The following is a 13,152-nucleotide window of genomic DNA, read 5'->3' on the forward strand; positions in this document are numbered from 1 at the left end:
GAAAGTAGTTGGGCTGAGCTGCACTGTCATATAATTACCCCCAAAACCCGAACCAGACGCAGGACTAACTAAGGCAAGCATTCATCAGGAATTATGAGCCCAGAAATATGTTTTGGCACTAATAATAGTCTGTAAAGATAATCGTTTTTGCCAAATTGCAGCAATGCAGTTAACATTTATGCTCAAAAACACTTACACAATACAGTATGTTTACAGTTACTTTATTGTCTCTATAACATTTTAATGTTTCAAACATAAAACAGGCCACTGTATGACATTCTCTAGTTTGCTGTGGAGTCACTGTTGTTTTGTATTCTTAATAAAAGTCAATAAAAGTCCTGTATATGCAGGAAAATATTCATTAGCTGCTGTTTTAAAAACAAAAATATAATTTAGCAGTGATAGTGACTTATTGCGTTTTTTAATTACTAGTGTTTGGTAAGATGCCAAGTCCATGTATAGCGCTTTGACACAATCTGACTAAACCTTTGTTTTTCCTTGCAAGAAACAAACAGCTTTTCCAGTTTTTAGTTTATGTCCTGCTGTTAGTCACTTTGGGGATTTTCATCATTCATTCCGGCGCTCTCAGAGTCTTTTAAGGCCAAGTTAGACACTCAGTGATTCATGTTCACAGTGTGAAGTGTGGACTAAAGAGTTATAACAAGAAATCTTGCGGTGCACATTCCTACCTTGTACTTACTGTACATACCACTGACATCAGCCACTTTCAAATCTGCTACACTGATAACAACAAGTGCCATTATTAAAACTGGCTCTAAATACTGGCTCTTTTGAAAGTAGTTTATCATCATTAGTATTAAGTAGAAATATTGAATAAGACAGACATTTTTTTATGAAACAAATGCATGTCAGCATGAATCAACATATCAAAATGTTACACTTCATAGTCATATAAACACACTCAGATGACTTCAGTGATGGTGATGCTGAAACAGTTTGAGATTAAACCATAAATGTACGATACCTCTGTTATATTTATTGTTCTTAGTGTAAGCGACGCCTTTGTAGAGATAATGATGATTTATAGTGCTAACTAACCAATGTGGTGACTGCGTTTGATAGCTTTTAAAAATCCCATTTTCAGTTTTGAAATGAAGGTTGGTAAACAATTATCTTGAAAAGTATACTAAGTACATTTTGGCATCAAAAGAACTGATAAAAAAAATTACAATACTCTAACAAGAAACGAGTCTTGTTGAATTAACATTAGGATGACCAGATGTCACTCTGTAAGTGGGACTGCAAGTGCTTTTTATTCTTATGTTGATTTTCCTTTATTGTACCTTATGCTACATAAATCCCCCACCCCTGTTGTAATTTAAGTTCAGACCAGTTAATAGTCAAAATACTTTTTTTTTTACACATAATTGAAAAATAAAATATTAGAGAGGCTGTTCATTTATAAATGTTGCTAATGGATGACTTTTAAAAAAGTACTGATATCAGCATTTCAAAGTCTCTGTGAGCTAATTCCTATCAACACATTTTGAGTGGTTGCCCTCCCTGTAGCTTTACATGCATAACTTCGTCATCTACCGCAGGCCATTTTTTAACAGCGTGGGATAAGTGCTCTCCCAAATTTTATCATATTAAAATTCAGAGTTCATCTTAGGTAATTTGCAGCATCACAATGTGCTAATGAGGAGATTCTTGCGTTTTTATCTGATATCAAACTTTCAGCTAAAAATCATACAGTACAATTAGAGTTAGGTTAAAACACACACACACACACACACACACGCCAGATAAATTAACCACATACAAAAAAAACCCCTGGAAAGTGGTTGACACCTGGGTTAGGCTCCCGCCCACCCTGTGACCCTGAAGTGGATAAGCAGTTAAGAAATGGATGTGTGGATGAATGGTTGCCATTAGCCCGCAGATCCATTAATGTCTTGTGTGTTTTTAAAAGATCCAGTTTCCCCTTCTACTCTAATTCTGCACTGAACAATGGCACCGGGGACATTTTTGTCATCAGCCACAGAAGTTATTCTCTCAATCATCTTGCTTCTATTTTTTTTTTTCACAGTACAGCCTAACTGCTTTAATATCCATTGCTTCCTTTTTTATTTAGACAATTATTTATATGCTGCTTCAGAGGTGTTGAGTGTTAATTTAATTAGCCTTATTTAACAGGTTTTTCTTCATTATTTAAACATATTTGTCACAGAGTGTGTGGTAGGCGCTGCACACCTTGTCAGTCTTCTGATTGCTTTTGTTCTGGTTCTAATGACAGCATTGTGTAGAGGTGAACAGGTACACTGGATTGTTCAGGCTCTAATGGACTAGCCAAATGAATTTCCCACTGCCCTTCCATATTCCACACCTCCAGCAGTGCCATCAAGTCAGCATACAATAATGGGAGAGAGGTTTTTTTTGTTGATGCACATGCAGACACTTTCTCCTAAACCATTTATTCTGTGCAGAGGAATAGCAAAAGGGTAACAGCTTTATAATTTATGTCAAATGAATAGTTTGACATTCTGGGAAATACAGAAAATCAAGCCAATTCAATGGACAAGGCACTCAAAGCATTAAGTAGAAATTTAAATGTGTGAGAATTTTGCAATAGCATATATGCTGGGAGGAGTATTTTGGGGCAAAGTCATTAAACTTTTAGGCAGTTTTGGAAAAAAATCTGATTAACCAGTTCATGTGGTAGATGCACTGTTTATATCTCTGTGACCACTTAAAGTTAATTTAGTGTCTTTTGTCCCGCCTTTTTTCCCTCACCCCAAGCAGTCACAGCAGATGGCTGCTCACCCCTTAGCCTGGTTCTGCCAGAGGTTTCTTCCTGTTAAAAGGGAAGTTTTTCCTTGCCACTGTTGCCACGTGCTTGCTCACAGGTGGTCATCTGATTGTTGAGGTTTTCTCTGTATTATTGTAGGGTCTTTTTACCTTACAATTTAAAACACATTGAAGTAGCTATTGTGATTTGGCATTATATAAATAAAATTGAAGTGAATTGAATAGTGCATTAAAATTACTTGTAAAGTAAGTAAGTGTTTCACTATATCTGCTTTTAGATGGACCCCCCCCCCCATTCCAGGACTTAAATCACACCCTTGATACATAGACCAGAAATAAGGGGAACAACTAGTCTGTATTTGTAACAACTTTTAAAGTTTAATTATTGACACATTTTTGTTCGTTTGTTTAATTGGGTCAAAAACTAAATTGTAAAAAGAAATATAAAGAAATATTTATTGGTTTAAAGATGGTCTTGTTGGACTATTTTTCAGTTACCAAGCAACTAGCAGAATCTCAGTAATTCACAGAGATGAGAGTGAGATTGACACTCGCATGTTTCTTGTAATGACAGTCTAAAAGTATGCAATAGTTTGTCCATTACCGTTCACTGTAAGCATATGCAACAGTACAGTATATGATCTGCACTGTAGCCAACAAGTCAACAATATCACCATTTTCACTGATCCCAAAAAGCTGAATCTGTTGGATGTAGCGTTTTCAGCGGGAGAAATGTTTCTTCAGTTTCTTTTCCTGCTGAAAAAGTCTGCTTACAGTCCTCATTTTCTTAAATCAGCTGAGTCACAGCTATACCTCAAAAGCTGGTATTAAATATGCAGTGCATACAGGGAGGCTATAAATTCTAATTCAGACTGAACCACGGGCAAATGGTCCAAAGGCAATCAAATCATTCTTAACTATTCTGAATGGATTTCATAGTACACTGACCTGATCTTCGTTTGGGTTAGGTATCTGATGCTTTAGAGCAGGGGTGGGGAACACAAGGGCCGGTGTCCTGCAGGTTTTAGATCTCACCCTGGGTCAACACACCTGAATCAAATGATTAGTTCATTACCAGGCCTCTGGAGAACTGCAAGAGGTCATTTAGCCATTTAAATCAGCTGTGTTGGATCAAGGACACATCTAAAACCTGCAGGACACCGGCCCTTGAGGCCTGGAGTTCCCCACGCCTGTTTTAGAGGCTTTACAGTCCTCTGATAACCAGCAGGGAAAGAACAGGTTGCTGTGTTTAGCTAACTAGTGCGTAGGGTGGGGGACAAAGGTGAGAGAGCTGCTCCACTTCTCAAAGGGATTCTGAGCGTACTAGATGATCTCATGTGGTGGGAGGACACATGGAGGAAATGTCGAGATTGAGAGAGGAAGTTAGCCCAGACGGAGACATAGAAAGTGAGGTGTGTGTGTGTGTGTGTGTGTGTGTACGCGGAGGGGGTGCTCAAAGAGAAGCGAAACTGGTACTGGGCACACTCGGAGTATGAGTGTCCATATCTGAGTATTTTTCTTAACAGTTTCAGTGTCTCTGAATGATATGGTGACTGGAAGAGAGAGTGAATATGAGAGAGAGAGAGACGGGAGGGTGAAAAATGTGGTTCCAATCACTCACAAAGATGCTTTTGTTCTGTGGCCGGAGCCCTCTCTCGCTCTCTCTCTCTCTCTCACTGCCACACATGGAGTCATGGAGCTTCATCCATTTTCTCATCTGACTTATGGGTTCTCAGGGGAGGGTTCCTGTGGTGATTTAAAGAAAAAACAACTTGCGAGACACTAACAACTCAAGGATAGTTATTTAAAAAGTAGGATAACACTCCAGTGTGTCCTAGGAGTGCATTTTTGAGCTGCTTGCATACTAAATTTACATGCTATGCACCATTTACTTAATGATTCATTATATACCAAAGTCTTCTTGCTCTCTTATCCTGTATTGCTTGTTTTGTAAAATACGTCCGTCGTTATGTCCTCATCTTATTTGCATTTTTCCGGCGCTCATCATTTCCTGCCGTGTAACATGCCATTTGGATCAGTGAGAGCCTGAAGAGGTGCCTAACTGACCCATAACATTTCTGATCCCACCTATCCCTGCTGACATCATGCAGATTGCCTGTCATACACAAGGAAAACACAGCAAGACAAACTACCATTCATTCCAACATCCACACCTACAACCAATTTAGAATAGCTTATTAACCTAACATCTATTTGGTTGGACCATGGGAGCAAACAGCAACAGCCAGGGAGCTCAGGCATATGGAGAACTTGCACAATCCACACGTAAACCAGAGCTCATGCCTCTGGGTCAACAGGCTTTCACAAAGAGAAGCAACGCTATTTCAGTGTATTTCCACATGTTTATTATTAACATGATCATACAAAAAGCCAAACCAGTTTTTAAAAATGTCATATCTGTTCATTTCACAATCATCACTATTCACTTAAACGTGCTGCTGCAGGGTCTGCTGAAGTGGAATTACAAGCAAAATCCGACAAAACAAATTTTGATTAACTAACTGAGTCACACTGCATGCAATAATAGGTGCTAATTCTATGCTTTTCTTTGTTACATTGATTTAAATATAATAGGGGCAAATGCACAGTGGCCCACCAGTAAGGAAAATTATATTACAGTGCTTTTTTCTTTTGGCTTTAGCGAAGAAAAAAACCTCTTGGGTTGTCTTTTATGGTAGACACAGAGAGGAGAAAGAGTCTAAGCTCATTAGCCTTGAATAAACAGATCCATGTGGATGCATGCAGCAGCAGATATACACTGATGTGTTGTTTGCAGTGAGTCAGTACACTGTTTGGAGCCTAGCCCACAGCTTCAGCCACAGACATTGAGGGGAAGAAGGGAGAGGGACAGACAGAGTGAGTGAACAGGGGAGAGACAGAGATGTCAGCATTGCTCTGGGTAAATGTATTTTGTGACTCACAGGGTCTGCCTGGACCTCAGTGCTCTCCATGCTGTTGGGACTAATGTCCTTTCACACCCACCCGTGCACCCAGTCACACAAACATGCATATTGATTTAGCATCGCAAGCTCATGCACATGGACAGATAGGCAGATGCATGAGAGTACGAATCCACCTCCAGACTCTCGAACAAATGCACGAAGCACGCTCACATTCAGGCCTCCTAATGCTTACTCTGTCCAGATGAGCATTAAGAAACATGTGCCAAGGTTCAGATTCAGGTGTGTGCCAAATACTACCATCCCACGCCAAGAATAACCCCTTTGTGTTGCTCTGCACCCTGGCTCACCTTGTACAAGTATATGGTACTAAGTTTCTGTTTAGTATTCATAATGTGTGCATGCCAGTGAGTGTGTTTTTATGCCTGTGCATGTGTGCCTTCAGCCTATAATAGGCTTAGAATAGGGTCTCTACCAAAACCAAATGTCACAGGGATTTAAGCGTCAAGAGTGAGTTTTCTCCCAGCTGACTAACACAGAAGTTCAATAAAAGCACAAGATTAAACAAAGTTTCAACTTTCCAAAAAAACATCCATCCAGTTTCCATTTTTTCTCCCTGTGGCAACATATCCATGATGCAGAGCTGAGGTTTAAAGAGAAGCTGTAGGGCATGCTGCAAACCTGTGAGGGAGACAGACACGGGTAAAGAACGGGAAGTAAAAACTAAGAAGGTGGGCAAGCTAAAAGTACAGAAAGGTAAAAAAAAAAAAAAAAGAAGCATTTTTTATACATCATACTTCAGTCACCTGTATTCATGACGTTCCCACTGCCACACACAGCGCAGATCGTTCACTCAGTGTTTGTTCCACACTCTCTGGCCCACTCTGTTGGTCAGAACGTGTTAATGGACCCCAGTAATGTTTGTTGCTGGGTTTGTGTTTATGAGTTGCAGCTTGTGTTGTCTGGTTTGTTTACTCCTCCTGGTGGCCACTCTCTGTATCACATTTTGAACTGTCTAAAGGCCTTCCATATGGTTCAGCTTCCAACTCGGGACAGGATTAAGATTGTTTAACGATTATGTGACATTAGTCTAGGGTTGCATTTTTGCTACACAAAGACATTAATTTTCTTCATAAAGACACTAAAATAAAACCTGCCAATCGCAAAGGATTAATATGGAAGTGGCAACACAGCGCTCATTTCAATTGAGAGGATCTTGATTGTATTTCAGACGGATAAGATCAGTTTTGAAAAAATGTTTTCATGCAAATATACAGTATAAGAGCTTTAATGTGTGTGTTTGCGTGTGCAGGGTAAACAGTAGAAGAAACTCCATTACATAGTTCAATATTAGTAAAAAAGTTTGGCTAGTTTCTGATCAAATCTGTAGACTTTTATCTTTTTATGTATAAATCTCTCAGTTAGATTTAGCTTGTTTAAATAGTTGGATGTTTTTTTATAAAACATCTGTTATCAGCCTTTCAGCAGTGATGATTTGGTTTCAGTTAAGCCCTGAGACCGAAGAGATGCCCAACTAACCCATAACATTTCCGATCTAACTCTTATGCATCATCCATACTGTCCAGCCCATCAATATTTTAAGATAACTCAACAGCACTAGAGAATAAACAAGGATGCAGAATAGGACATTGTAATAAGTATTTTATTGCATTTTATAATGCCATTGTCAATAATTAGTACAGATTACATGCAACTAGACCTACTGTACAGTTTTTTATTGTCTGCATGGACAGACACAAGAAGATTCAGGTTACAAATACACAGATATATGTGTGTGTTTTTATACAGCATGAAGGAAAGGGCAGTGACTGGCATTACATGGCTACCCGGGGTGGAGGGTCAGAGGTCTGGGCTCCACTGTCTGTCTAAAGCCACCATCCAGTCCCTGTTCCCACCTCTTCCTCGGGTCACACTTTCAAATAACAAGAAACATTAAAAAAAAATAAAACAAATAAAACAAAAACAAAGGATAAAGAGAGGTAAACAGGTAAACTGAACTAAGAAACAATACAAAGAGTCACTGCTGAAAATGTACACACATTCCTAAGGTTTAACCAGAGGAGAGCTGAAGTGGTAGTTCCATCAGATTCTGGCTGTCTACTTGATAATACCGTCAGGCAAATGCTCCACTTTGAAAGTCCCTTCCCCTTCGTATGACACCTCAGAACTGTCCAATCACACATTACGATTTGATCTCCCCATGTCCTTTGAGCTAGTCAACCGGATGTGGGCTGCTCCTACAACACCATTACGTGGATGTATGCGAGATAACAGCTATCAGTAAAGGTGATCAGTGAAGTCGATGGAGAGTTTTGGAAGTAGCTTGGTCTTTGTTTGGTTAAAGTTGTGGCATTGGTTTGGTTACAGTTTGGTTAGAGTTCAAGAGTTTGGACTAAGCAATGTTTTGCTTGCAATGCCTTTGGTAGTCAGAGGATGAGCTGCATCTCTGAGAGTCATTCCACATTTTGGTATTGAGACTGCGCAAGAGGACGAGTATCAAAAATGCAACAGTGTCAGTCTTTGATCTGCCTTTGTGGGACTGGGAGATGAGGTCTCTGGCTGGTCACCACCTGCCAGGTGTTTGACTCAGTGACACCCCCACGGCACCTGCAGATGATTGACAGCTCTGCGGGTCGGAGTTCAACACAGGAATGACAGGGGTCAGGGGTCAGAGGGAGGGGGTCAAGGGGAGCAGGGACACATATTGGCACCTGAAAGGACCAACAGCAATACCTTTCTAGAGCTCCGCAGTTTTTAAAGCAAGAGAGGGGCTACATATTCTTACATTTTTTTTCCTCTTTCTCTTTTTCTTTTCAGAGGTTTTGGTCCTGTCTTTGCGGAAAAAAGTCCTTCTGAGGTATCAATACATAATGAAGAAACTTTTTAGTTTGTTTTCCATATGTTGTTTTTTTTTCTTTCCTTAAAAATGCATAAATGCAGTACAGAGACAAAAAAGTATCAAAATAGACCTAGCTAAGATAAATATACAAACAGGTGTTACCTAAACCACTGATCTAACTTTAGTTCTTTTCATTTTTTTCTTTTTTTAAAGAGATAATACATTTAAAAAAAAATCAGCGTCCCAGACGTTTTATGAAGAACCGAAAACAAACAAACCAAAAAAACATTGGAAAAACCCCCAAACTATTAAACCAAGATACCTGCAGCACTTAATATGATAAATACATATACTTCTGCATTAGCAGTACAGTATAGGAATCAGAGCTGAAAGCTTTACAATAGCTAAACAGGTTCAGGAAAAGAAAAAGAAAGAGAAAGAAATCCCAACAGAGAAAAATCAAAGGACAAAATGGGAAAGAATGCCCTGGAGAGATAAGCCAAGCATCAATATACAAGAATACATCATGTTATGCCAAGGTGGAAAAAGAACAGAAGTGTTACATGGTGACCTGTGAACAATCTACATCTTTATAAAACAGCTTTGTTTACAGGTGTACCTTAAAGCACAAGTCAGAGATCATCTATGTACTGTATGCAGCAGTTCCTCTTAGTTTGGATATTACTAGTAGTGATGTGTTAGTCCTCTCAGTGTCTCTGTGAGTGTTTTGGTGAAAAGGGGGTGCTGCAGTGTTGTGGGTCTTTGGATATCTAGATGGTCAGAGCCTCCGTTTGCACTAACCCCTAGCCCTGTTTCTACACTTCTATTATACCCCTCTGTGTGTGCGTGTGTGTGTCTATTTGTGTGTGTGGCACTAATATATTCAGCCCATCACTACATCTGACAGCCAGCTCCCTGCAACAACACGCAGCCATTAATGACCAGCTTCTCATTGGCCGAGAGCTGCGCCTGATCATGAATATGCACACGTACAGTCAAAGCACACAGTTGAGAGGCTGTTCACATAGCTCGATGCTAATCGGGTACAGGAGTATGGTCAGTTTGAAACAGCTGATAGAAAACTGTTCATAGATAATGAGCACTTTACAGCACATTTGGAGACGTAGAGAGTGCTTCAGATGTGGTTTAAGGAGAGGTAGTCATTTTTAAATCTATGGAAAGTGAAACGCCTCTATGTTTTATTTTGGTTTTTTTTGGGCTCAAGCAGATGTATTAGGGAGTCCAGATCACCAAATACTTTTTTTTGTTGCCACTTTTAAAGTAAGCGTTAAAACAAATTTGGCTTTTTTTTTTAATCATCATTGAGGATGAATGGAGAAAACAATATTTAAGAGATTTCAGTCTCCCGTTGGCTATGTGTTGAACTGTTTTGAAAAGGAGGTAGTGTTATTTTTGGTTTTTAATCTCACTTCAAGATTTCTGTCTGCCACTATGTTCTTTGTAATAAATCAGTCTCTAATGTGACAGGAAACAGTCCTGTGTGAACGCAAACTTGTCGGAAATGTGATTTTTTTTTTGTTAAATAACAAAACCCATCTGAAGTGCAAGAGATAGTTTGACAAAATAATAATAAAAACAAAACATTAAAATAGGAACCAATCTTTAAAATTACTTAACGTCCCTTGGTTGTTTTCCTCTTACATTGGTATATTTTTGCTGTTTTCCATTGTTCCCTCTTTATTGTATAATCAATAGATATTTGGAATAACTCCTACCTGCCCAAAGATGTCACTTTTTTTAAAAGCAGATTACAGTACACAACTTCTTCCTTGGATGCTGAACATTTATGTGTAAAGAGCTTTCTCTTATGGATTTAAAACGTCAACAGTATCAATATAAAGTACCTATATAACAGCAGCTGTTTCAAAGATTTTTTTTCCCATTTCACCTTTTGTTTTAAAGACAGAAAGGTAATTGTTGTGTTCAAATGCCTCGTGAGTGTTTATATTATTTTTTATTTTTAGGCCTGCTCACACTGTAGTCGGGCCACTCCCAGGATTGTGTTTGGAACACAGCTGAGCCTGAGTATGAGAGAGAGAGAGAGAAAGAGACGGGGCTTCATCTCTAAGTGCTTTTCTCTTTCTTCTGTGTTTCTGAGGAACTGTGCGAGGTTTGTTAATACTAGTTTTTGGCCTCATAAGTAATGTGGGTCATTCCTAACTGTCTCCAAATTGTAGTTTGCTTTACACACTTTGGTTTTTGGAATGGTCAGCACTGTAAGTCAGGTATAATTTTTCAACACAATAGTTATATGAATACAACAATAAGAATTCAAACTCCTGGTTTGTTGACTTTTGGACAGTTCTTAAAAAAAAATTAAATAAAAGAATAAAAAAAAAACAAAGGGAAAAATGAACTACAGGGTTTTTGGTTTTCTACATATTTCTTTGGTTACCTGTAACAAAAATAAAAACGGGAATAGGCAGATAATAGATTAAAAATAAATGTTAAATTTGGTATGGCACTGTAGAGAACAGTAATGCTTTTCTGCTAATGGAAACAAAGAAATCTCACGTGCTATTCCTTTAACATAAACTCACACAGTGAATTGCAGCTAGCTTCTACACAGTAACTATTACAACCACAGAGCTTTGAATCGAAGCTGAGCAGAGTTGCCACATTTGGTGTCCCACAGAAAGAATCCCCCCTTATTTCTTTAACAATTTGGACACAGTTCCAGGCAGAACCTCTGTGGGATGAGGTATTCTCTGACTGCAATAATAATATATCTATATATAGTTTTAAAGCATCATGGATATTTCCCAACTAAATACACAACCAAAAACAAGCGAGTGAGAGATAATTAGAAGAAGAAAAAAAAGATTCAGCTGTTAAATAATCTGTCTGGACAACGGCAACTTTAAGTGCTATCTCCCAATTTCTTGCCTGCTACGCTGGGGACAGAAAGGGAAAGGGGCGGGATTAAAGGATCAGGTAAATTGGGACAATACTGAGCTTTTTTTTGTGTTTTTTGTTTTTTGCCAATACTCATTTGGAATGGTGTGAACAACCAGAGTAAACTAAACAACTTACAATACAAAAAACATAAACAGCATCCATAGAAAAGGTACGTCAAAACAGAACGCCACCTTGGAAATATTGATCCTCAAAAATAAACAATGATAACAACAACAAATTAAAAAAAAAAGGAAATGACAAAAAGCTACCACACATTTTTTTTCTTGTTATATTCCATAATCATGAACAGTTTTTTTTTTTTAGTCACAATATTCCGGTAGACACTTTCTCCATCGTTTCTTACAGATTCCCCTCTTTTTTCTTCTCTTTCTCAAACGTGTTCCGTGCTCATCACTCCATCTGCAGATGGAAGAAGAACAGCACCAAACGGTCCTATTCCTGCAGTCTTCTGGGGGTGGGGATGTGGAATGGGAGAGGATGCAGGAGGGGCAGGGATGTGTGTTCTTTTTTTTCCCCACATAGAATCAAAGAGTTTTAAAGAAGTCCCTCACTAAGTGTCTTGCTGCTGGCAGAAGTTTGGGGAGGGACCAGGGCCGGTCACACGCAGATGTGGACGCGGGTGCCTGCTCTGCAGAAGTGTTAGAGTACTGTTGGAGGTAATCTTTGTAAGTATTCTTCCTTCCTCCTCATCGAGAAGCCCAACAGTTTTAGTCTAATCGGATCAAAGGAAATGGAAAAAGCAAGTGACTGGACTAGGGCGAAGAAGGAGAGGTATACTGCACAGCCCCTGATGACCGCTCCCATCTATATACACATGATCCTCTGCGTGTATGTGTGTGTATGTGTGTGTTCTTTCTAACACACACATCTAGGTGTCCTCTCAACTGACGTAGAGATAAAATGGCTAGCCAGGCAGCCCGAGACAACAGAGAGGAGGGTGTATGCAGGGTGGTAGGCCGAGGAGGAGAGAGTGTGTGTGCGCGCGCGTGTTTGTGTCTATGTCCACTCCTCTAGAGGTTCTCTACATAGAGGGCAATTTTTCCAGGGAGAATGACAAGACATGGTGTGACAAGTGAATGAGTGTGTGTGCGTGTTTGTGTGAGTGTGTATGCATTAAGTGGTGTCATACCTCTGAGCCAAGTGTTGAGAAAGCAACACATGGAGGTAAAGCAGTGCTCCACAGTCTTATTTTGTGTCTGAAAGTAACGAAGGTCATCTAACCCTGTTGTTTTTTTTTTGTTTTTTTGAAGTTACTCAATGTTGTCCTTAGTTGCTTGAATTTTCTTAAAAACAAAAGAACATTCTCTTATTTTTCTCTCTTATCTGTTTTCTCATAAGTGTACTGTTGGTAATTTTTTTCCTCTTCACACAGGCGAGAAGGGCTCGGGATTGGTCTCAAAAAGTCCCGTCCCTCCGGCTTGTCTGAGATCTGTCCTACTCCAGCTCCTCTGTGGGAAGATCCTCCTCCAGGTCACGCTCATCGCTTGGCAATGGCAGGCTGTGTGTGACACCAGCCAGGAGCGATACTGACCGGCTGTCCTCCTCCACCACTTCAGTGGGCTCTTCCTTCACATGCACTGGGTGGCTGGAAGAGAGATCGGAAGAACAAATCATCAGATGCTGTCTTTCAGGCTTTTTAAGTTTTTGAAATGTTGAAAAGAA

General features: G+C 39.4%; 1 protein-coding gene across 2 annotated transcripts in view; it reads right to left on the reverse strand.

The window, feature by feature from the left end:
* Positions 1 to 7,340: 7,340 nt before the first annotated feature.
* Positions 7,341 to 13,152, reverse strand: part of foxp4 (forkhead box P4) — a 91,148-nt gene continuing 85,336 nt past the window's right edge. For both annotated transcript variants that reach the window (XM_087840668.1, XM_006784403.3), the window contains exon 18: positions 7,341 to 13,075. In XM_087840668.1, coding sequence (XP_087696794.1) covers positions 12,925 to 13,075 — 151 coding nt within the window. In that variant the 3' untranslated portion in view covers positions 7,341 to 12,924. The remainder of the gene's footprint in view (positions 13,076 to 13,152) is intronic.

This window comes from Neolamprologus brichardi, chromosome 5 (assembly GCF_056152115.1).
Source record: "Neolamprologus brichardi isolate AB-2024 chromosome 5, ASM5615211v1, whole genome shotgun sequence".
In the NCBI taxonomy this organism is placed as follows: domain Eukaryota; kingdom Metazoa; phylum Chordata; class Actinopteri; order Cichliformes; family Cichlidae; genus Neolamprologus; species Neolamprologus brichardi.